The sequence below is a fragment of the Gorilla gorilla genome, chromosome 18 (genome assembly GCF_029281585.2).
Source record: "Gorilla gorilla gorilla isolate KB3781 chromosome 18, NHGRI_mGorGor1-v2.1_pri, whole genome shotgun sequence".
Taxonomy (NCBI): domain Eukaryota; kingdom Metazoa; phylum Chordata; class Mammalia; order Primates; family Hominidae; genus Gorilla; species Gorilla gorilla.
In genome coordinates, this window is record NC_073242.2 from 115,225,446 (window position 1) to 115,250,706 (window position 25,261).

Below are 25,261 nucleotides of genomic sequence, written 5' to 3' on the forward strand. Positions count from 1 at the left end.
AAAAAAGATTAGGAATCCTCCCTTTTAGAAATTTTGTGCAGATTAAATGAAATATGTTGATTAAATGCCTTTAACATTGTCTAGAGCATAATGGACATTCAGTACACACTAGGTGTATGTCCTCATTCCCTGACCCCAGTTCTTTGAAGGCAGGACACATTGCTTAAACATTTTAAACTGCTTTTTAATGTCCTTTTTATGTCATTGGTGCTCAATAAGTGTCAATTTAGCTTGGTGACAAGCTGTTTGGTGATTGTGAGCCATTCTGTCAGCATTTGCTAGTCTCTTAGGTGCCAAGCATTTTACTAGGTAGATAGGAGGAGGCCACTACCTAGGTTATTGCAGATACCCAGGCATAGGTGGAGTCATCAGGGCCTCTGCTGGATAGTAACTGTAGAATTGAAGAGGAGATGCATCACTTCTTAGTAATCTTCCTGAGTTATGTGTGTTCAGGAAAGTGCTTCTACTGCCTTTGATTCATTGAGGTCCTAGTCTCTGGTTCTCAGGTGTATGTGATTTCAGTACGGATTAATTTACTGTAATGCTTAATTTAATTCGTTCAGTTGCTATTCTTGACAAATGCAGTTTTTCTGAACATTTTGATATTTTGTTGAGATGGTCCCAGAAATTTGGGATTCGTGATCACGTTAGGGTATTTGTGATGGAAAGGGTATATAATTTATGGTATTTTCAAAGTTTCTTACCTAAGAGATTGGAAGAACAATGATGAGAGAGAGATTGGAAGATTAGTTGTCTTATAGAATTGTAGATGCTTCAGAGAACTTGACTACATTGCGAAGGGAAAATCTTGGATTGGAAGGTTATTTTTTTGAGAAAGTGGAGTGTTGGTAGTGAAAGTTAGATTTCAGTGATTTAAAAGCAAATGAGAGATGAGTTTAATTACAAAAGAAATGTCTTTTGTTCAGAAGACATTTCTGAAGAGTCGCTTGTGAGTTAATTTATTTTATTGAGACAGGATTGTACTCTGTGACCCAAGATAGAGTGCAGTGGTGCAATCATGGCTCACTGCAGCCTCAAAGTTATTGGCTCAAGGGATCCTCCCACCTCAGCCTCCTGAGGAGCTGGGACTGCAAGTGTGGGCCACTGTGTTTGGCAGGAGTTTAATTTTTCTGTCATAGTACTTCTAATTTAGTTGCATTATAGTTTTTCTTCTGGCCGGGTGCGGTGGCTCACGCCTGTAATCCCAGCACTTTGGGAGGCCAAGGTGGGTGGATCACCTGTCAGGAGTTCAAGACCATCCTGGCCAACATGGTGAAACCCTGTCTCTACTGAAAAAACAAAAATTAGCCCAGGCATCGTGGCACATGCCTGTAATACAGCTACTCGGAGGCTGAGGCAGGAGAATTGCTTGAACCCAGGAGTCGGAGGTTGCAGTGAACTGAGATTGCGCCACTACACTCCAGCTTGGGCAACAGAGCGAGACTGTCTCACAAAAAAACAAAAGTTTTTCTTCTTTTAGTTTTGTTGTTGTTGTTGTTTTTGAGAAGGAGTCTTTCTCTGTCACCCAGGCTGGAGTGCAGTGGTGCAATCTCAGCTCACTGCAACCTCCACCTCCTGGGTTCAAGCGATTCTCCTGCCTTAGCCTCCCGACTAGCTGAGATTACAGGCGCCCGCCACCGCACCCAGCTAATTTTTGTATTTTAGTAGAGACAGGGTTTCACTATGTAGGTCAAGCTGGTCTCGAACTCCTGACCTCAAATGATCCGCCCGTCTCGGCCTCCCAAAGTGCTGGGATTACAGGCATGAGCCTCCGCGCCCGGCCAGTTTTGTTGTTGTTGTTGTTGTTGTTGTTTTTGCCTTTATTAAGTTGTTAATGATCAGTAAACCCTTAAAAGCACTAAAAGAGTTCCCATTTTAAAGACATCTGGATGTTGTTCATCAACTTTATATAGTGAGTAATTATCTCAAATTATTTTATAATTTCTTTTTTAATTGGGAGGCATAACTGAATGGAGAAGTAGCTCCCCTCATCCTCCTGTTTTCTGCTTAGTTTCTCCCACCTCTCCTCAGTTGCCTGTAGTGATGGAGCTTTTTCTTGGATCACGGGAATGCCCCTACACAGTGATTCTAAACTCCAACTGTAAGTCAGAATCACACAGGAAGTGTGTAAAATGCTAAATAAGGCCTGGACTCCACCCTAGACCACTGAAGCCAGAATTGTTGCAGGTGTGGCCTGAGGATGCTCTGGTTCTAAGGTGTGGCCAGGTTCGAGGACTGTTGTCTTAGGCCTTTGTCCAATATGGTTTATGCTGTTCCCCTGCTAGGTGAGTACCACCGCGGATTGATTACCTGCTTTTATGTGGAAAATAGAATATAGGAAGCCGATTGGGTGGAAAACATCTCTTCCAGTGTATGTAGATCCCATAAGGGGGACTTTGAAGTCTGGAGTTAACAGTTTTCTAATAAAAGATTTCAGACCATATCCAGGAACTTAAATACATAATTAAAGAGTGGAATGCAAATTATTAGGATTTTTGCTGGTAAAGCAAGCTATACTTGCATAATTTAAATCTTTGGAGGGCATGTTTCGACAGATCATTAGGTGAAGGTTAAATTGAGACAACAAACAGTGGATTCCTTCCTTAGCTAGTATACCTCTTTTTGCATTCTTTTATTTTCAACAGATAGTAACTTTGCAGCTTTTTACTTCTTCAACCAAACCTTCTAAGTAACTTTGCTTTCCATTAACAACAAAGCTGCTCATTAAGGGGGAAGTTCTGTGCTTGATCTTAACACCGGAAGGAGAGGAGTCTATTTACCAGCTAATGTAAGTACTTCTCATTAGACAGTCCTAGATTTTCTAGGAGATTTGAAGAGTCTGCTGACAGTGGCCAGCAAATCAGAGGAAAATCATTTCTGTAGCTAGGTTCTTTTTTCATGGATGTCCTTTAAAAGGAAGCTCTGCTGTAGCGATGTGCGTTCCTTCCTGGCAGGTGGCCTTCAGTAGCTGGCCTTTTGTTGGTCCGGTTCCAGCATATTTTATTAAGTGAAAAATCCTGTAGAACAGATGGCACTTACAAGTTTCTGCCCATGTAGCACTCTGTTTAATGAAATACTATAGTTTTGCTTCATTGTTTTTGGCAGTAATTGTCTTTGTGTGGAGTTTGAGTACATGGTCTGAGAAGCTCGGCAGTAATAAAGGTTGAGCCAGGCAAGAATAATCTGAAGTGACTGAGTAATGGTGGGACAGAGGCTTCAGAGTGGTGCACAGTTAAATTGGAAACAGATGCAGAATAAAAAGATGATGCACAATTTTTTTTTTTTTTTTTTGAGATGGAGCCTCGCTGTGTTGCCCAGGCTGGAGTGCAGTGGTGCGATCTTGCCTCACTGCAAGCTCCACCTCCTGGGTTCACGCCATTCTCCTGCCTCAGCCTCCTGAGTAGTTAGGACTACAGGTGCCCGCCACCACACCCAGCTAATTTTTTGTATTTTTTAATAGAGACAGGGTTTCACCGTATTAGCGGGGATGGTCTCGATCTCCTGACCTCCTGCCCACCTCGGCGTCCCAAAGTGCTGGGATTATAGGCCTGGGCCACCGCGCCCAGCCGATGATGCACAATTTTTTTTTTTTTTTTGGGAAGGAGTCTCGCTCTTCTGCCCAGGCTGGAGTGCAGTGGCGCGATCTCAGCTCACGGCAACCTCCGCCTGCCATATTCAAGCTATTTTCCTGCCTCAGCCTCTCGAGTAGCTGGGAGTACAGGTGCCCGCCACCATGCCTGACTAATTTTTGTATTTTTAGTAAAGACGGGGTTTCACCACTGGCCAGGCTGGTCTTGAACTCCTGACCTCAGGTGATCCACCTGCCTGGGCCTCCCAAAGTGCTGGGATTACAGGTGTGAGCCACCATACCCGGCGATGATGCACAATTTTTAAGATGATGTTGTGTAGCACTGGGAGGTCTTTGGACCAAGGAATGTGAAACTCAAAATCCCAGAGTGTGGATGCCTACAAATAGAGTGTACTGAAGAATTCTTCTTCCGTAGATGAGAGATTAACAAATAGAGTGTACTGAGGAACTCTTCTTCTGTAAATGAAAGATTACAACTGTGGCCATTGGTCTTCAAGAGCTTTGATTATGGTACTGCTTCATCTGCTTTACGTAGATTGTGCATAACAATTTTTAAAAAGTCAACCTTATTGAAGTATAATTTAATACAATAAATGTGCCCATTTTAAGTTTGCAGTTCGAGGTTTTTTGTCTTTGTTTTTCAGACAAGGTCTTGCTCTGTCTCCCAGGCTGGAGTGCAGTGGGTGATCATAGCTCACTGCAGCCTTGACCTCCTGGGTTCAAGCCATCCTTCTGCCTTAGCCCTCCCAAGTAACTGGGACTACAGGCGTGTGCCACCAAGTCTGGCTTTGTTTTGTTTTGTTTTGTTTTAGAGATTGAGTCTTGCTCTGTTGCCAGGCTGGAGTGCAGTGGCGCGATCATGGCTCACTGCAACCTCCGCCTCCCAGGTTCAAGCAATTCTCCTACCTCAGCCTCTCGAGTAGCTGGGACTACAGGCACACGCCGCCACACCTGGCTAATTTTTTGTGTTTTCATAGAGACAGGGTTTCACCATGTTGCCCAGGCTGATCTTGAACTCCTCTCAAGTGATCCTCTCACCTTGGCCTCCCAAAGTGCTGGAATTACAGGCCAGGAGCCATCATGCCCAGCCCAGTTTGAGTTTTGACAGATGTATACACCAAAGTAGTAACTACTACCACACTCCAGATATAGAACATTTCCATTGCTCAGAGAGTTTCTTCATGCCCCTTTGCCATGAATCCCCACCTTGTCCAGGCAGCTAGTGGTCTGCTTCTGTCACTGTAGGCTAAGAAAGTTTGCGTTTTCTATAATTACATTGGCGCAGAATTACACAAACTGTACTCTTTTGTTTGATTACCTTCACCTGACCCAACTATTTAGATTTAGCCATGTTGAGTGTTGAGTTCCAGCCTTTTCAGTACTGGGTAGTATTCCTTTGTGGATGTCCCACAGTTTGCTTGTCTCTTTCCTCTTGATAGACATTTTTGTTGTTCCCACTGTTTGAGTCTGCTGTTCACATTCATGTACAAGTGTCTGTGTGGACATAGGTTTTCATTTCTTGTGGATAAAATGTGTTAAGTATATATTCTATTCTGTAAGAAACTGCAAGACTTTTTCAAAGCGGCCATGCTGTTTTCTGTCTGCACCAGCAGTGTATGAGAATGCTTCTCTGTCCTCACCAACATTTGATATTGTCAGTCTTCTTTTTTTGAGACAGAGTCTCACTCTGTCGCCCAGGCTGGAGTGCAGTGGTGTGATCTTGGCTCACTGAAACCTTCACCTCCCAGGTTTAAGCAGTTCTCCTGCCTTAGCCTCCCGAGTAGCTGGGATTACAGGCAGATTCCCCCACGCCCAGCTAATTTTTGTATTTTTAGTAGAGATGGAGTTTCACCATGTTGGCCAGTCTCGAACTCCCTACCTCAAGTGATTCGTCCGCCTCGGCCTCCCAGAGTGCTGGGATTACAGGTGTGAGCCACTGCGTCCGGCTCAGTCGTCTTAATTTTATAGTACATCAATTTAAAAGATAATTTTTTGTCCCTAGGAACATGAGTTCCTGTCATTGACAGCAAAGTGAAACTGAGTACAAATAGGTGGTTCTTAGTGAAATGTGCCCAGAAAGACAGTTTGAGCAGAAAGGAGGGACCAAGAAATACAGGATGCATGCCTGCTTCACACTGGAAACCGGTGGTCTTATTTGAGGGTCAAAGATGGGGGGTGGGGAATAAAGTCAATTTTAAAAGGATTGACTGGCTCCAATACCTTCTGATCACATCCAAGGTTTTTTTTTTTTTTTGGCCTTTTTCCCCCCTTATACACTTAAGATTTTGAAAAGTGGTTTCTCTTTAGCTTGGGAAATGGATCACTTGGTAACTGTTAATGATTTTTCTCTAGGTCAAAATAGGTGTTCCTTTAAAGTGTTCTGTGAAGCTTAATTCACTTACGTTGAATAAGTCTTATATTTTAAAATATAAGTTTAAGTGTTATACTTTAAAAATAAGTGTTATTTCTTGATTATATTTATTTGAAGATTATATTTGAGAATGAAAGATGTACTCCTAGCTGGAACATCTCTGGTGATAATAAAAACATGAAATAAAAACCATTCAGAGTGATCAAGTTAAGACTGTCAGCCCACTGACACCTGGGAAGTCACAATGATTGCTATGTAGTTTGGAGAAATTATTCCTTATCCTTAGATAAGCTTTTTATTTGTGTGGGTTTTTTCATCTTCCTCTTCCTGAATTCACTTGTTCAACAAAGCTATTTTGAGCACCTACTCTATGCCAAGTCTACTGCATTAACTTCTGGCTAGACAAAGATGGATCTAACTCGATTCTTGTACTTTAAAGAAATCAGCTTTATGGAGGTATAACGTATGTGCAGTGAATTTCACCCATTTAAAGTGTATATTTCCATGAATTTTAACAGATGTATACATTTGTGTAATCACCTCCACAATCAAGACACCAGTTCTGTCATTCCCCAGAATGACGTTGAGCCCCCTTGCAGCCTCTTCTTTTGTTCGTCCTTGGCCCCAGCAAAGATAGAACTGCTTCTGTTACAGTTTCTTTTTTATTGGTTTCGTCTTCCATTTCTGTTTTTCTTAAGGTCAGCCCCAAGGTGATTGTAATGAATATGAAAGTAGGTGGAATCTTGAACTTCTGCGAGGGCTATCCCAGATAAAGTTGATTGAATTTACTCCCTAATTTATCTGCTGTTTCATACAATGGCAGTTTTACACAGCAAGTTATTCAATAATGAGGGCTATCTATATTACCTTGCTATTTAGTACTAGTTAAGAGCACAGCGAGTTAAAATTTAACGGCCATTTTGTAATACAGTTCTAATATAGACACAGGACTGGAAAGTTGGTAATAGTGGGTTTCTGTTAAGTGAATCATGTTTTCTAATTTGGAGATTCAATCTGAATTCAATCTAAAATTTCTGAAGGAAATTTTAGCTCGGAATCTCCATGAAAGCACTTAATATACAGCCAACCTGTTAAAAACCATATTTTGAAAGGTAAAATGATTACTTTTTGATAGCACTTTAATAGTAGAAATAGAATATACAAATAGGGAAGTAGACACTCAGTTGCAGTACTTTGACATTTGAGTTTCAAGGAGAGAGGCTGCCTGTGAGAGTGACTTTGTGATAGTTTGTCTACTTTGTTCCCTTCTCAGGACCTCTTTGCCCCAAGAAAGTAAAGCAAAATTTTGCTATAGCCCTATTAGTGAGGGAACAAAACTTCTCTTCCTCCCTCTTCCTTTCTCTGCTTCTGCCATTTGTAACACTTAGTGCAGCTTGCAATTGGCTTGCACTGTAATAAAACTGTAAATGTCACCATGCCCTGACCCCTGTGTGTGTTGTATTCAAAGTTTTACTCTCGTAGTCTCGCATAGTTGAGTGTGGATTGTCGATGCTCGGTGCATATTGTTAAATTGGCGAACTTCCTGCTGTGCATTCACTAGTTGATGACAGTGTCATCTCCAGATGTCCTCAGAACCACCCACACCACCTTCTGAAGTTGAAAGCACACAATGATTGTTCAGTAGATATCAGCTAGCACCCATAACTTACTGGGCTTTGATTCATAAAGCCTAGTAAAGAAATTAAAATTTTTATTTTGATATAAGTACTGACCTTTTTTAAAACTTTATTGAGATATAATTCACATGCTGTGGAATTTGTGTATTTGAATAAATATGCATTTCAGTGGTTTTTAGTATATTCACAGAGTTTTGCCGCTAACACCGTAGTCCATTTTAGAACATTTCATCATCCCCAAAAGAAAGCTCATGTTCATTAGCAGTCACCGCCTCCTGCTCCCCCATTCTCCTCTCCTCCCAGCCCTTGGCAACCATGATCTTTCTGTGTCTGGTAATTTGCCTATTCTTGGCATTTCATATGAATGGAAGAAACAATTTATGGCTCTTTGTGTCTGGCTTTAACTTAGTATAATGTTTTCAAAGTCATCCTGTTGTAGCATGCATTAGTCTGATGACATTTTCTTTTTCTTTTTCTCTTTCTTTTCTTTTTTCTTTTTTGAGACGGAGTTTTGCTCTTGTTACCCGGGCTGGAGTGCAAATGGCACGATTTCCGCTCACTGCAACCTCTGCCTGCTGGGTTCAAGCAATTCTCCTGCCTCAGCCTCCTGAGTAGCTGAGATTACAGGCGCCTGCCACCATGCCCGGCTAATTTTTTTGTGTGTTTTTAGTAGAGACAGGGTTTCACCATGTTGGCAGTCTGTTCTCTGACTCCTGACCTCAGGTGATCCACCCGCCTCGGCCGCCCAGAGTGCTGGGATTACAGGTGTGAGCCACCGTGCCCGGCCTGTCTGACAACATTTTCAAACCCGTGTTTCTTAATCCTTTTTAGATTCAAGAGATCCTTTTGGAGATGGGAAGAATTTTAGAAGTTGTCTGGTCCAACATACCTTCATTTTGTAGATGAGATTAAGGTTTTAATCACTCCAAACAGTCTATTGCTCTTTTCATGTTTCCCCAAATTCAGCTTATTTGGATCAGGAGAAGAGGGAGAATACTTTATACTTCTCAGCTTCTTGTGTATTTGACTGTGACCTGGTTATACCATTTGCCCCTGTGAGGCTTAGCTGTGCATCTGTGAATGGGAGATTGTTCTTAGAGATTGGTCATAGTTGTCCACCTGCCTCGGAAATTGCAGGGTACAAATGCAGCAGCAAAGTATTTACGTTCTTACTTCAGGGCTGATCTCCTTTTTCTATCAGTCCTTTTGAAGGCAGAGAATGTTAATTTGGAACAACCTGCATATTTATTCAAATTTCCAGAGAGATGAAACTTTCAGAATGCTGTGCTGCAGCGCCCCCCTAGTGCCGTGCTGTACTGATAGTCCCCAGTGTCTCCTGAAGCCGAAAGTGGTGTTTCCCACAGTTCTGGCGGGAGAGCTGTAGCCAGCAGGTTGTGCAAGTGAACATTAGACATCTTTTCTCCTTCTCACCTTCCTTGAGCCGAGATGGAGGAATGTGTCTTTATTTCTGAGGGCAAGGTCTTTGTTTTTCCTTCAGCAGGAACACTGGTTTTCCCACTTCGTCTAAACCTTTGCCCAGGGTTTCTAAACTCAGGCCCCCTGAGGGCCGTAGTGGCCTCCACACACCTCCAGAAGGTAAACTGAGCCAGCTTAGCCAACAGGCTATGCTTCAGGAAGGAAGGTGTCTTTTGTTCCCATCCCTGCTGTGGTGTGGGCTTGCCCCCCTTTTCTCGAAGTGTTCCTTGTATATTTTTTTCCACATCCTCTTGAGAAAGGATCAGAAAGTAAAGATGTGAACAGTGAGAGTTTTGAAAGCCCGGGATGGAGGCCGGATGGGATATGAGGGGAAGTGGTGGAGGGGAATAAATAGCTGCTCTAGTTCACAGTCTTACTTCCCCTAAAAAGGGGAAGAAATGCCTAAAGCCCTTGTAGTTTGCTCCCCCGAATCGCAGGCATTTCTGTGCCGTCCCGCCCCTGGGCATTTCCTATGCAACCCCAGGACGCGGGAAAGGAGCGTTTGTTACTGCTTTGTGATACCTCCTTTTGACCCCAGTGTTCTGACTGGCAGAGTTGCTGAAACCTTAGGGGGCTTCCCAGTCTTTCCTGATGGTATTTGGTGTAGCTGTGGGAAGGGCAGAGTTAGCCGCAGCAGTGTCACAGTTTCTGTAGTGTGGCATGGCTGACAGGGCCTCCAAGTACCTGCTTTTATTTTAGTTTTATGACAGCCACCAATATGTCCTAGGCTCTGCACTTTCTTTGAAATTACAAGAAACGATGAACTTACTCCTGCTTTTTAGTCTCCCATGTGAACTGAATTGTTCTGTATTTTATCTTGCTCTGTTATGGGCAAAACTAATTCATGTCATCAGTGGCATTTCCCTCTCCACTAGGTTGTAAATCCTGTGAAGTCAGACACAGTTATTTTCATCTTTATTTTACCCAAACACCTACAATTTTCCCCCCTCATGTGACAGCCTTTGAAATAAGTTAATCTTCCAGAGGAGAGAAAACACTAAACAGTCAAACATAAGGAGAGGGTAAAGATTTTCCTCATAACCTCACAATTTTCAGTGTTAGCTTTAAAAAAACAAACAAACAAACAAAAACTTTTTATTTGCAAATAGTTTCAAACTTGAAAAGTTGCGGAAAGAAAAATAGTACAAAGAATCCCCAGATGGTCCTTTACCCAGATCCACCTGTTGTTAAGATTAAACCCATTTGCTTAATCATTTGTGTGTGCTGCAGTTCTCTGTCTGCAAATACACACTCATACAGATACACATACAGGCACACAGACATGGGCTAACAAATGCAGATACACAGACATACAATCTTTTTCCAAACCCTTTGAGATTTCAGGGAAGATTACATACACTCTAGCCACTTACTCCTAAATTCTTGAATGTGTATTTCCTAAGAATAGGCATATTCTCTTAAATAACCACAGTAATATGTTACCACTTTCACAAATTTACATTGATGCAGTACTTTTTTCTAACCTGTCCATATTCTAATTTTGGGAGTTGACCATATAATGTCTTTTCTAGAATTTTCCCTTCCAGCACAGGATCCAGTCTAGGGTCAGGAAATGTATTTAGTTGTCATGTCTCTAGCTTTTTGTAGTCTGGAAGTTTCCCACAGCCTTTCAGGATATTGACTTTTTTGAACAGCAGTTTCTCCTCCCCTCTTTTGATAACATTCCTCATTTTACCAAACACCTAAAATAACTTTTGATTGGAAGTTAGAATGGCTTTTGGAGAAGGAGATGGTGAAACCAGAACATTTTAATAGCAGTTGGCTGTCCTGAATTTCTGTGATAAACTTTTTGGTGTCACAAACATGCCTTGCTTCAACATTTAGTCAGGTATCATTTTAGTTAAATAATTGTCACTCACTGGTATTTGCTATAAATATATTGAATAAATTGAATAAATAATTGAATAATGGAATAAATAATTGAAATATATTGAATAAATATTTGGCCTTTTTTCCTTTTTTTTTTTCTCACTGTTGCCCAGGCTGGAGTGCAGTGGCGCGATCTCGGCTCACTGCAACCTCTGCCTCCCCGGTTCAAGCGAATCCCCTGCCTCAGCCTCCCGAGTAGCTGGGACTACAAGCATGTGCCACCACACCTGGCTAATTTTTGTATTTTTAATAGAGACGGGGTTTCACCGTGTTAGCCGGGATGGTCTCAATCTCCTGACCTCGTGATCTGCCTGCCTCGGCCTCCCAAAGTGCTGGGATTACAGGCGTGAGCCACCGTGCCCGGCCTCCTTTTGTAGTTTTATCAAAATTATAATTTATGTCCACTCACTGGTATTTGCTATTGAATAAATATTTGGCCATTTTCCCTTTTGTAGTTTTATCAGCATATCAAAAAATTACCTTTTTCCTCCCAATAAAGTTGTCATATTCTGTTTTATAAGCAGCACCTCTTCTTTTTTCTTTTTTTTGAGACGGAGTCTTCCTCTGTCATTCAGGCTGGAGTGTAGTGGCACTATCTTGGCTCACTGCAGCCTCCGCCTTCCAGGTTCACGTAATTCTTCTGCATCAGCCTCCCAAGTAGCTGGGATTACAGGCACCCACCACCATGCCCGGCTAATTTTTGTATTTTTAGTGGAGGTGGATTTCACCATTTTGGCTAGGCTGGTCTTGAACTCCTGAAGTCAAGTGATCTGCTCGCCTCGGCTTCTGGAAGTGACGAGATAACAAGCGTGAGCCACCGTGTCTGGCCAAGCGACACTTTGTCTTTTGGAATAGTGTTGATAATAAATGCTTCTTCATTGTAGTGCTTTGAATGATGCATATGATTTTGTTAAATACAAAAATGATGTCTTAACTTTCACATTTGTATGGATTATTTTATTACGTCATTCATAACCCATGTTTGAATGGTTACCATGCCAGCTTACTTTGCCAAGAAAGAAATATTTATCGTTTTTCAAAATGTGCATTGCAATTCTAAGAAATTCCATTTTATTCTTAGGATTCCCCCAGCTTGTGATATCGATGACTTGTCTTTTACTGACATTTGATAGTTAACTCCCCAAATAGAGGATTCCTTTATATGTGGTTATTGGGTTGTATCAGAATTCCTGCTTGAGTATAAGTTATATTTGTATTGACACATAGGAAAAAGACACATGTAGTTTATCTGCCATGAGCATATGGGGAATACTCATTGTATGGGAGATGGAAATTCTAATCAAGTTCCCCGGGAGGCTGAACGCCTTGCAGAGATGCTCTTAAACCCTTGGCACTGACTTCTTAGCCCGTTCCTTTATTTCAGTTATAAAATCGAAAGGACCGGTTTTAAATATTGCTGAAGTGTAACTGCTCACTTTTAAAAGCTCATGCATTTAAGGATTAAAATGTGATTCACGTGTATTTTGATGGAGTTGTTTATTGAGCTGTGTGAGCCAGTGTTAAGGAAATTAAGTTGGAGTTCCAAACAGCCGTGGCTAGTGATTTGTCAAGTGTTAAATGATAGTTCAGTGTTGCATAGCTGGTAATCAGCAGTTACTTATGGTGTATTTTTTTGCGTGACATGTTTTCATCAAGTCCTAAGCTGTTGTCAATGAGATCTTGAAACTAACATGCTTATGAAATTATGTCTGTGCAAAATGGGTGTATTTGAAGAGTTGTAAGGTGATTTCTGTTGTGTTTACTTTTTATGATTAATGTTTTGAATAAAGTATGTAGTCCCCTCCCAAAAAAAACCCTCCAAAAAACGTGCTAGGAAATCCCCTTCACTTCTGTCTGTGTCCACTCAGCGTCCACTCAGTGCTACTGTCCCAAAGGTGAAGGGCCACATTTTTTCTTGTTGATCTTTCCAGTGTCTCTTTATGCAGACACAAATATCTATATTATTAACAAACACAAATGTGTTATTATATAGCAACACAGATAAATACTCTATTTTCCTACCTTTTTTACACCGAGAGTGCCTTCTTCTTTTAATAGTATTTTGAAGATCTCTCGCTGTCTGTACCTAAAGTTCTTCCTCATTTTCCCCTAGTTAATTTTGTAATTTGATTGAAGGTACGTATCTGTGGAGAAATTATTGACATGAAGTTATAATAAAAACACACTTAAAATGTATAACATTTTCTCAGATACTTTAAAAATAATTAAGTAAAACTAATAAATTTGAAAGTAATAGGAGAAAAAAAATTCACTGAACCGTTTCTGAGCGTTCCAGCTCATGACTTGAGGGTGTTTGCCGCTGACTCATGCTGAAGCCACTTGGTGTCTGCGTTTGAAACAGGAAGTGTGTGTTAGTGGCTTGGAATCTTGTTTTCTCCTCCTCTCCTCCTCTGCTGCCAAGATTTTTATCAAATCATTTGGATTTGTAGTTTTCTTACTGGATTGAGCAGCTCTAAAAACCTTAGGCTGTATGTGAACTCAAATAAGACAGTGTGCTTAGAAGTATGATTTAAATAAACATGTTTATTTTCCATTGCCTAGGAAGAAAACCTTCCTAAAGAAAATACCTGATAATCCTGCAGAACATTCTGATTTCTTATCCTTAGGTATCTTCCCCACATTCTGAAGTAAAAGGCCTTTCTTGTTAGTCACAAGATAAGATGGATAACTTTTAATATATAGCATTTCTACCTCTTTTTTTTTTTTTTTTTTTTTTAAGACGGAGTCTCTCTCTGTCAGCAGGCTGGAGTGCAGTGGCTCAGTCTCGGCTTGCTGCAACCTCCACCTCCCGGGTTCAAGCGATTCTCCTTCATCAGCCTCCTGAGTAGCTGGGGCTACAGGTGCATGCCACCATGCCCGGCTAATTTTTTGTATTTTTAGTAGAGACGGGGTTTCACCGTGTTAGCCAGGATGGTCTCGATCTCCTGACCTCATGATCCGCCCGCCTCGGCCTCCCAAAGTGCTGGGATTACAGGTGTGAGCCACCGCTCCCGGCCTCTACTTTTTTTTTTTTTTTAACTGCTCGTTGCAGAGCGGGGCTACCCCATAGGCAATGTGCACAGAGTAGCCACGTTTCTACTGTTGATATTAAACAAAACAGCATGATTTTAGTTTATTTATTCTTAATATTTGCATTAAACTTCACAGCTGCCGTGTGTTTCTTGTATTTTACTTCGTTATCATTCTTGTATTTCTCGAATTCATTTTCTGGAATTCTTAAGCAGTTTCCTTTCCTCCCCCCAAGAAAAAGGTGTATGTGACAGAAAGTGTTCTTTCTCTTTTGCACTTGAAAAGTAATTTATAGAATTCTATGAAAAAATACTCTGGCATTCTAGGAACAAAATCCTTTTTTCTCGAAACTTTCAAAATGTTGCCCCATTGCCTTCCATAGCCTTGTTGATTTTGCTATTAAGACGTTCTGTTGAGTTTTTTAATTTAGTGATTTAAAATTAGTAATTAATTTCCGCGAACACTTTCATGATCTCTGGTAGCTCTTTTTTTTTTTTTTGTGATAGCCTGTGCTAATTTTTTCTGCTTCCTTTTAGCCTATAGAATTTTCCCTTCCATTGCTTTGAGGGTTTCTTAGTGAAATTCATATCATCTTTTCCCAGTGTTGGTGATGAGAAGAAGGTGTAACCTTCTATATTCTTCACTGAAAAGTGACAGTATTTCAGAAGATCATTTCTGAACCATTTTGAGGCTCTGTTTATTTTCACTGTTACCGTCAATACATAATTTCTTTGTTGACTTTTGCAAGTATGTGTAAATATTATATGAAAACTTTTTTGTTCTTAATGTATATTTATAGTTTTGGTAGATGTTGTCAAAGAGCTCTCCAGAAACGTTTTCCCTGTGCATTCTTACCAGTAGGGTATTACATTTAGTGGCCATTTATTCACGTTTACAATAATAATGAGTATTATTCATTTATGTAATATTTAGTTACTGGTTATTTTTGAATCACTTGGCTTGTAAATTTCCCTGGAAGCTACTAGACTGTTTAGTTCCATTAGAACAGAGGAACCACACTCTGCTTACCATTTTTATACCCAGTACTGATCATATGTGGGCATTTGTAGGTTCTAAATTATTGATTAAATGAATGAATCATTGCTTCTCCGTTGTGGAAATCGCTAATTCTTCTCAATGACTTCTTCTTCTTCTTTTTTTTTTTTTTCTTTTTGAGATGGAGTCTGGCTCTGTTGCCCAGGCTGGGGTGCGGTGGCGTGATCTCAGCTCACTGCAACCTCCGCCTCCCGGGTTCAAGCAGTTCTCCTGGCTCAGCCTCCCGAGCAGCCGGGACTACAGGTACACGCCACCACGCCTGGCTAATTTTTGTATTTTTAGTAAAGATGGGGGTTTCACCATGTTGGCCAGGCTGGTCTCGAATTCCTGACCTTAAGTGATTCGCCCATGTCAGCCTCCCAGAGTGCTGGGATTATAGGCGTGAGCTACTGCGCCAGGCCTCAATGACTTGTTTCTTGAAGCTCCGTGGAGAATATGAACTGGTAGGCACTTGCCAGACTCACATCCATGCAGTTTAACCACTTCGTTTTCCAGAAAATCACATTCTGAATTCCGTGAAATCAGGGCTTGCAACAAAGGCTGTGTCTGTCTGATAATATGTGTATCTGTGTATCCTATGGAAATGCATTTTTAAACTAAAAAGTTATATAGATATTTTTAAAGATCATTAATCAGGATCATTAACATTTTCCTTTTTTGGATTTCCTTGTCTTCCCATTTGAACCTCGTTTTCTGCTTTTCTTTAGCATGTTTGGCAGAGAAAGCGGAAATGGAGGTAGTGGCATGAGTCAGCAGAAAGGTAAATGGAACAACTGGCAGTATTTGTGAACCAATAAAAATCTCCTGCAAGCAGGACTCGACAAGTTTGGCATACAAAATTGATTTGTTTCAAAATAAGCTTTATCAGTTTCATAGTGTTCTTTGACAATTTGTAGGAAAGGTTCAGTAGTATTTCTTTTATATAAACAACCTAGAACTCTGTGTTGCAGATCCTCTGTTTAATTGAGAAAGGATCTTGGGGGTTATGGCCCAAATGTTGCATAGGATTGTTAAAATATGTAGCATTTTTTCTGAAAGTATATAATTTGTATATTTTATGTGATCAGTGACTCTCTTATTTTTTTCAGTATATTTTTGGAGATTTCAGCCCTGATGAATTCAATCAATTCTTTGTGACTCCTCGATCTTCAGTTGAGGTAAGACAAAACTGTGTTTTAGTGAGTATGTGGGTAGATACAATTAACAGTTATGTTTCTATTTTAATTTGTTTTTTTAAATAAAGAATTTCAATGTAGAGAAAAGTATGGAGAGTAATATGAGAAATGCCTCAACCCACCAACTAGATTTGACTGACATTTGATTTGACATTTTGCTGTATTTACTTTATTAGGCTTTGAAAAGCAAATAAAACATTACAGATGCAATTGAAGCCTCCTTTGGACCTCTCTCCCATCTCTCCCCAGAAGTAACTACTCTGCTGAAATTGGGAAATATTGGTCCTGACTGGTTTTCACCTTTGATCGTATACGTGTATATCACCATAGTCAATCGTAGTGTTTTATGTGCTTTAAAGTGTCACGTAAATGGTATACTATATTAATTTTGTTGTTTATTTTAAGCTAATGTTGTATTCTTTATGCTGAGAAATTTGTCCTTGTTCTTTGGTTTCCAGTGCTCAGTACCACTGATGGAACACACTGCAATTTACTTACATATTTTCCTGTCGGGGGCCATTTAGGTCTCTAGTTCAGCCGTTAAAAATATTGCACTCAATGTATTTTATCATGTCTCCTTGTGCCCCTCTGTGGGCTCCGCCGGGACACAGACCTGGGAATGGAATTACTGGGTTCTGTGGACTGAGCCTCTTTAGTTTCACTAGAGACTGCTCGTTTGCTATCTAGGATTTTAACAGTCTTCATTCCCATCAGCAGTGAATGGGAGTTTTCTTGCTCGTATTAAAAAAAAAACCTTGCTAACTCTTGGTGTTGGCATATTTAAAATTTTTGTGAATCTGATGTGTAGTAAATGGACTCTCATTGTTTTAATTTACATCTCCCAGATTACAAACAGCTGGGTACTATTTCATTCTCTTCACGTGTCTGCTGGCAATATGGATGTCCTCTGCTGTGAATTACTTGGTTTATATCCCTTGTCCATATTTTTAAATCAAGTAGCTTGTCTTTTTCTTACTGATTTTAGGATTAATCTTTGGTTTTACAGGCATCTGTTCCTAGCATGAGGGCTTTAAGCTTCACATGTTAGGTGAAGCATCTCTTCCTAGTATGAGGGCTTTAAGCTTCACGTGTTAGGTGAACCCTTTTTGGGGTTGGGTTTTTTTGTTGTTGTTGTTGGATAAGAGGAGTACACTTTTAACTTTAATGTCAACTGAATTGATTTTTTTTTCCTTATTGTTTGTGGATTTTCAGTTTTAAAAATATCTTTAGGAAATTCTTCCCATCCTTTAGATAACGAAGACATTTGTCTGTTTTCTTCTAAAAGTTTTCAGATTTTGTTTTCACGCTTCAGTGTGTAATAAGCTGAAATTGAGGCACTGAATTTTGTATATGTGTGAGGTGGCATCGAACTCCCTGCCCCTGTGGCCCTGGCAGGTGCCTCCTCACCATTCATTGGGAACTCAGCCCTTAGCTGTCCTGTCAGCCCCGTTGGGCAGCTCATCTCCTCTGGTTCCGAGTGTGCTATTCTGTGGGCCTATTGCTTATCTCTATATAAACACCACACGTTTTATTTTGTTTTTTTATTTCTATTTTTTCTTTTCTTTTCTTTTTTTCGAGACAGGGTCTCACTCTGCCCAGGCTGGAGTGCAGAGTGCAATCACAATTCACTGCAACTTTGACCCCCCGCCCCGCCTCAGGGGGGTTCTCACGCTTCAGCCCCTGAATAGCTGGGATTACAGGTGTGTGCTGCCAGGCCCGGGTAATTTGTGTGTGTGTGTGTGTGTGTGTGTGTGTGTGTGTGTGTGTGTGTTTAAGTAAGGGGATTTTGTATTTTTTCCCACATCACGCCGATGTAACCATACGTTTTAGTTGCTACAGGTTTTCTCACGTGTGTACACATGTGGATGGGTGGGTACCTGTTTGCAAGTGAGTAGACAAAAACTTGAGTTTTCATGTGATAGGAAAGTGAAAAGTGCACCGTATTTCAAGTCTGAAGGCCTGGGGTCGCTTCAGTTCTGCCACTTCCACAGGCTCGGAGGGTTTGGGCACGTTCTTTCCTTTTGGGCCTCCCATTTCTTTTCTCTCTCTTTTGTTTTTTAAATTGAAAAAATGCAGAATGCTTATTCACGTCACAGAAATGTTGGGAAATCAGCTAATGTATGGTCCGATAACTAGTGAGTAACAGATGTTAGTAGAAATGGATGAAAAGGGTACAGATGGTAAGTTATGCCAAACCTTTTATTCACAGAAGACGTGACTGTGTCTCATGAAAATGAGCTCGAGCTTCAGAACTCGTAGTGTGTCTGGGCTTATTTGGGCTTTTCTGTTTTTCTTATTTTTGAGCATACGGTGAAGTTTGGAGGGGTATAAAAAGAGTTTATCAAAATCACAGTAACCTGCAAAAGGGAAATGCAGGCTAATTAACATAATCGGATGGAGTTGTTTTCCCCAATCTTCAGGAATCTGAATTATAATAGCACATGATTACACAGGAACTCACTTTCATGGGGCGGCATGTGGTTGGGCCTGTGGGTGTGTGAGTGGCGAGGGCGTGTCACTTGGACCTGTGGGTGTGTGAGTGGCGAGGGCATGTCACTTGGACCTGTGGGTGTGTGAGTGGCGAGGGCGTGTCACTTGGACCTGTGGGTGTGTGAGTGGCGAGGGCGTGTCACTTGGACCTGTGGGTGTGTGAGTGGTGAGGGCGTGTCACTTGGACCTGTGGGTGTGTGAGTGGCGAGGGGAGGGCGTGTCACTTGGACCTGTGGGTGTGTGAGTGGCGAGGGGAGGGCATGTCACTTGGACCTGTGGGTGTGTGAGTGGCGAGGGGAGGGCGTGTCACTTCCACAGCACAGTTTGGCCTTTTATCTCTCAGGTAACATAATTGCCGCTCAAACATGCAGTGTTTCTACCATGTGGCCGTGGCATGAGTTACAGTCTAGTCGAATTTTTCGTATGCTTTTTCTCCGTTGTTAGGAGCTTGATAAAACATTGTTTTCTCTACTTGGGGCCGTGAATTGAAAAACCAAAATTAAGAAATGTGGGATGTTAAGATGAAAGAGCATTCTGCCTTCCTGCAGAAGCGCCTCCTGCCAGCGGAGGGCTGCTTTGTCTTTTAGTTTGCTTGCTTGGCAGCTTGCCACTGGCAAGATAAGGTGGCTAGTAATTTAGTGGCATCAGGAGAAACGAATTCAGGTGAAAGGTAGCTGGCATCTTTTCTAGAGTTGTGCTCCAGTGATTTAAAAATGATTTTCTCCAGTGGAAAAAATGCAGTCACCTTATTTAATAAGCATGTTTAAACCTCAGTCGTAATCCTGTTATTTATGTTCAGAAAGAAAGAGGAAATGCTCACCATTCTTTACAGTTTCCAGAATCTCAGCTTTGGAAGTAGCATACATCCCAACCATGACTGAGTCAATAAGCCCCCGATGACATAGTGTTGGCAGTGGGCAGTGTGTGTGGTGTGGGTGTGTGTGGGTACTCATGGAGAGTAGAGAGTAGAGACAGTTCTTAATTTGGTGTGTTTTCTTTTTTGAGAGGGAGTCTTGCTCTGTCACCCAGGCTGGACTGCAGTGGCGCGATCTCGGCTCACTGCAAGCTCTGCCTCCCGGGTTCACACCATTCTCCTGCCTCAGCCTCCCGAGTAGCTGGGACTACAGGCGTCCGCAACCTCGTCCGGCTAATTTTTTGTAGTTTTAGTAGAGGCGGGGTTTCACCGGGTTAGCCAGGATGGTCTTGATCTCCTGACCTCGTGGTCTGCCCGCCTCGGCTTCCCAAAGTGCTGGGATTACAGGCGTGAGCCACCACCCCTGGCCTAATTTGGTATCTTAATGGGATTTTAAAGGAGGGCTTTGTGGTTCAGGAGAGTCTTTGAGACGGAAAGCAGAACACACAGGTAGCCCAGAGGGAGACTTCAGAACATGACCTTCCTATAGCCACGGGCCCAGGTATCCTTTTCACAAGGCTGCAGCACTGTTTTCAGACTGTGCGTTTAGCATAACTATTAATAGATGACAGTTTTTTCCCTTGCTCACTTTGTATTTGTCTAGGGAATTTTATGTCTTTGCTTTGATTTTTGAACTTTGTATTCTTACAAATAGTTATATAGTTAATGAGTGAACTTCGAACCATCCTGGCACTTTTATTCTGTTGTGTATTTAGATATCCAGTTACCACAGACTAAGTGCATCTGATGTGTGAGGAAGGTTTGCTGAATGAAAGCTGCTGTGTGCCTGTGGAGTAAAACACACACATTTCCACAGTGCCACAACCCACCTGGCATTCCTGCAGGTGCGCTCTTTTATCAGCTTAGCAAATCAAAGTGTGTTGAGCATGCTTACCGAAGGTGGCAGTGTCATCTGGGAGTTTGATGGTGGTCGTCTCACCAGATCCCTGCTGTGCCTCTTACTGGCAGTGTCACCTGCTGGCACTGTCACCTGGCTTCCTCATCTGAAGCTGGCAGTGTCGCCTGGCTTCCTCATCTGTCAGAGGGCCACAGTAACAGGACCTCCTCCCCAGAGTTGTTGAGGAGGAGCAGGATGTGTGCCTGGCACACCCTGAGTGCCCAGTCAGTGCCACCTGGTGTCACTGGTCCAGCCTCTCCACCCTCAGTCAGCGCCACCTGGCATTACTGGCCCTGCCTCTCCACTTGGCTTGTCCTCAGCGTCATCTGTGTATTTTTCCCGATTGCTGGGGTTTTCTTCTGCATGTTGTGGGAGTGGCTGGGAGTTGAGTGAGTGTTCACACCCCGTGGTTGAATGTTGAGGAAGGGGACAGCCGGAAGATGGTGAGCAGGGTTGTAACAGCTCTCTGCCTTGTACTGGCTTTTGAAGTGGATGGGTGAAGAGGTCCCTTCTCCGAATTGTGCGTCTTCCCAGCCTGCTGCACTCTCTCGGGTTTGGAGGTTTCCTTCAGCATTCTCTCTTCCCCGAGCAGAACAGAATACTGGGAAGTGTGAAGAGAACATTGATATAATAGTGATGAAACTGTTTTGACTCAGAAAAAGATGATTTCTTGATGTTACAATAAATTTTGTGTAAAAATAGAGTGATTCAAAACACTTTTCATGCCTCAAAATAACACAGCTTTCTGTCACCAGGGGGCATCCTAGTGTCATTAACAGAAAAAGAGGGCATTCTATGTATCAGTTTCTAAACTGTCTTCTGTGACCTCTGACAGAGGGTTTTGAACGAAATGGAGGCTTCCTGAGACACACATGGCCGCTGTGTCCACTGCCCTTATAGACCCACCTCTCTGCTCCAGGTGCCTGCCAGCATCAATGCTGGTGTGCGGAATGGTCTTTGCCTTGCGGGTGCCAAGGCTAGTGTAGCCCATCTCAGCATACAGAATGCTGTCTTCTGGGTGTCAACGTGATGAGTACTAGGTTGCCCCCTGGTGGTGGAGATAAGTGCAGCTGTCAACTCCTGAAGGTGTTAGCTTCTTTTGAATTGCCCTGTGTTTTCCTGTTTGTCATAATTCTCTGGGAAGAGAACTTACTGCGTTACTAGCGGAGAGAAGCTTGTATTGCTGTGATTATTGAATTGGTGTGCTGAGATCTCATTGGAGAACTCAGCTGAGGAAGCCAATCAAGCAGCAGCTCTCATACAGTATTGGGCATGAGACTTACCTGGGAGCCTCTGAACTTTGCGGCCCTAGGGCCATTCCTGCACTGGCCATTGTACTGCAGTGAACAGACTTTGGGAAGTGCTGCACCAGAATGTCTTTTTGTTCTTTTGTTCTGCCCTCAGGTAGCAGAGGGCTTACCTCACCCCTTTTCTTCCTAAACCTTTTTTTTTTTTTTTTTTTTTTTGAGACAGAGTCTTGTGCTGTTGCCCAGGCTGGAGTGCCGTGGCACTATCTCGGCTCACTGCAAGCTCCGCCTCCCGGGTTCACGCCATTCTCCTGCCTCAGCCTCCCGAGTAGCTGGGACTACAGGCACCCACCACCATGCCCGGCTAATTTTTTGTATTTTTTAGTAGAGACAGGGTTTGTTTTTTGTTTTGTTTTTTGAGACAAAGTCTTGCTCTATTGCCCAGGCTGGAGTGCAGTGGCACGATCTCGGCTCACTGCAACCTCCATCCGCCAGGTTCGAACGATTCTCCTGCCTTAGCATCCCAAGTAGCTGGGATTACAGGTGCCTGCCACCATGCCCAACTGATTTTTTGTATTTTTAGTAGAGATGGGGTTTCACCATGTGGGCCAGGCTGGTCTAGAACTCCTGACCTCAAGTGATTCACCCACCTCAGCCTCCCTAATTGCTGGGATTACAGGCATGAGCCACCATGCCCAGCCCCTTCCTAAACTTTCTTACACCCAATGTGTCCATTGGAAGCATTTCCAACTCTTAAATAAATGTTATGGAATAGCTAGGAAGAAGAAAAATTTAAGTTATTTTTGAGATAACCTTTCAGCTTTTTACAAAGAGGTCAGACAGTTCCCATTCTGCTTTCTGTCTGCCAAACAAGGAATGTGACTTCTAGCTGTTAATGTAGTTAATTAAGGCACTGTGTTAAAAAGGGAGCCGCAGTCACCAGGCTTTTTGTTTATAGTGCGCTTTCCTCTGCTCTCCGACCATGGACCTGGTCCCAGCCTCTACTGGCTGTGTTGCAATGTAGTGATCGTGAATAAGAGGTGCAGTCAGGAAGAGTCATCTTCGCTAGTGCGCAAACAAAAGTGTCTGTGGTCTGGATGGTCAGTCACTGACATCCTGTGGAAAGAAGGATGTATCATGAACATTTTATTGTAGCTGATTTACATGTCCATTGGAGTTCGTTTTTATTCCTTTTGGCTTCATTTTCGGATCTGTTTAATAGTGATAAATATTTGAAAGCATTTCTATTGTGTTTTTTCGTTAAATGAAGATGATTTAGATTGCACTGACTCTTCATGTATGTTATTCTGCTAGAAGTAACGGCATGAAAAGTTGTGTGGATTAAGAGTTTTAATGAATTGTTGCCTTAATTAAATGGTAAGTGTTGGTTTTAACATTTTGTTGAATTAAAATTTGTTTTCTGATTCCTTGTGCAGCTTCCTCCATACAGTGGAACAGTTCTGTGTGGCACACAGGCTGTGGATAAACTACCTGATGGTAAGCTAGTTCTCTCCTTATTTCCCTGAAGGGAATTTGGCCATACGTGCTGGGTGGGCAGGCTACCTGTAAACATTGTTTCCCATTTGAATAAACATTTCTTTGCAGCTTGAAGTTTTTGCTGTAAACTGTAATGTATTTAATCGCTGAATCACTTTGACTAGTGAATTGGTTTTAAAGCGTATCCTGTGCTTCGGAGTGCCAGCCATGTAAGATTTAGTTTAGGAAATGGTTGTTGAGTTCTTTTTTTCCTAACAGTTCTGAGTGCAACAGGTATGTTACTCTTCATCAGCACATGCTGGAGTTGAAGCGAACTTTGGGTCTTGTTGCTAAGCAGCCTGCTGGCTCCAGCGCCAGCTAGCTTCTGAGCCTGTGTTCTTTGTAAACTAAGGGGCAGCTGGCATCTATTGTTCTTGCAGTTCACATTCATGTCCTGGTCTGTCGCTGACTCTTAGGAACTCAGGTCACCTCTTCACCTCCTGGTCTGTTACTTTTTTGGGTCTCCATCACAGGCACTAAGCTGATTGCCAGAGATGGTGCTTATGGAGATGCAATGATTTTGTATTGCTTAAGTACCCAGCGTTGGAATACCAGCAAGGTTGTTTTAATTATTGATTGCAGGCTACCCTTGCACAATTCAAACTTGTCTAGATCATTTTTCAATCTGAATCACTTTAAAGGCCCTTACTGGCCTCCAGGAAACTGATGCCAAACTTTTTCTTTGAGAGTTAGAGGTTTGGATTCCCTGTTCAGTTAGCATGGTCAGACTTATGAAAGGGGTTTTAATTATAATTTAGGCTTCAATAGAAACCTTGAAAAGGCTAACCAAACGTTTTATCTCCAGTAACATCAGGGAGTGATTATATCTAAAATTTTAGGTTTATAAGAAATGTGGGAGACCATAAGGGAAAGAGCAGATCTAACAGTAGCTTAGGACAAGTAATAAAATGAATGAAGCTTGAGGGACCGGGAAGCCGGGCTGCTCAGCCTCCTGAGCCACCTTTTAATTGGCTGATGTCAACCTCTCAGGCATCTGAGTCAGTGGGACTTCCTCTGTCACTGTGTGCTTTGCACGTAGTGAGCATGCTGCTCATGTTGAACCAGTGCTTACAAATGCGCCATTATTTTCCCATGCACATCACTTCTTTGAGTTCACCCTCCTCCCTGTGCAGTGGGCACCACCAGCTCCCCCAGCCTCTGGAGTTCTGCTTCCCCCTCCCTCCTTCCAGCCTGCCTGCCCTTTTCAGTGACTGCTTCTTGGCCCTTTTTCTCCATTCTTTACTCTCTTCCCTCTAAGTCCTGCCTTTTTTCTGCCAAAAACACGACTGGAATCTTGCCACCAGTTTGCACAGTTAGTGACAGGCCTGCTTTTCTCTGCAGCCTTTCTGGGTATCTTGTGTTTCCATGACATTAGTTTCTCTTCCAGTGCCTGCTCGACTGTACAGAGCCTGTGGGCACTGTCATGGACCTGCCTCCCTTTCCAGCCTGCTCAACTGCTGATGGCAGGATCCATTTCTCTCTGTCTGTCACTGCGCCTGTAGTATCTGGAATGTTGTAAGCCCTCAGTACATTTGTTGGATGAATGGTTTAGGATGCTTTATTCTGCTCCCTCCCACCACCTCCAGCTGCAGCAAGCCCTTTGCAGAGGCACCTCATCGTGGCTTCCCTTTTACATCTCGGCCTTTTCTATTTTTGTGTTTTTTAATTTTTTTATATTTTAATTTTTGTAGGTACATAGTAGGTGTATATATGTATGGGGTACATGAGATATTTTCATACAGGCATACAAGTAATAATCACATCAAGGTGAATGGTTGTCCATCACCTCAAGCACTGCCTGTTTTAGATGTTCCTAAAGCTTGAGATACCACTCCTTCACCCTGCCCTTAGCAATCCAGTGATCCATCAAGTTCCACTGACCTCTCTAGTTTCTGATAGAAGTTGATCACTGTTTCCTGCATCCAGAAGAATCCTTTTTCTAAAGCTATTCAC

At 42.2% G+C, this 25,261-nt stretch overlaps 1 protein-coding gene across 2 annotated transcripts in view; it reads left to right on the plus strand.

Annotated features, from left to right (window-relative positions):
- Positions 1-25,261, plus strand: part of USP10 (ubiquitin specific peptidase 10) — an 80,891-nt gene that overhangs the window by 17,503 nt on the left and 38,127 nt on the right. For both annotated transcript variants that reach the window (XM_031002658.3, XM_055366691.2), the window contains exons 2-3: positions 16,138-16,206; positions 23,209-23,269. In XM_031002658.3, coding sequence (XP_030858518.2) covers positions 16,138-16,206; positions 23,209-23,269 — 130 coding nt within the window. The remainder of the gene's footprint in view (positions 1-16,137; positions 16,207-23,208; positions 23,270-25,261) is intronic.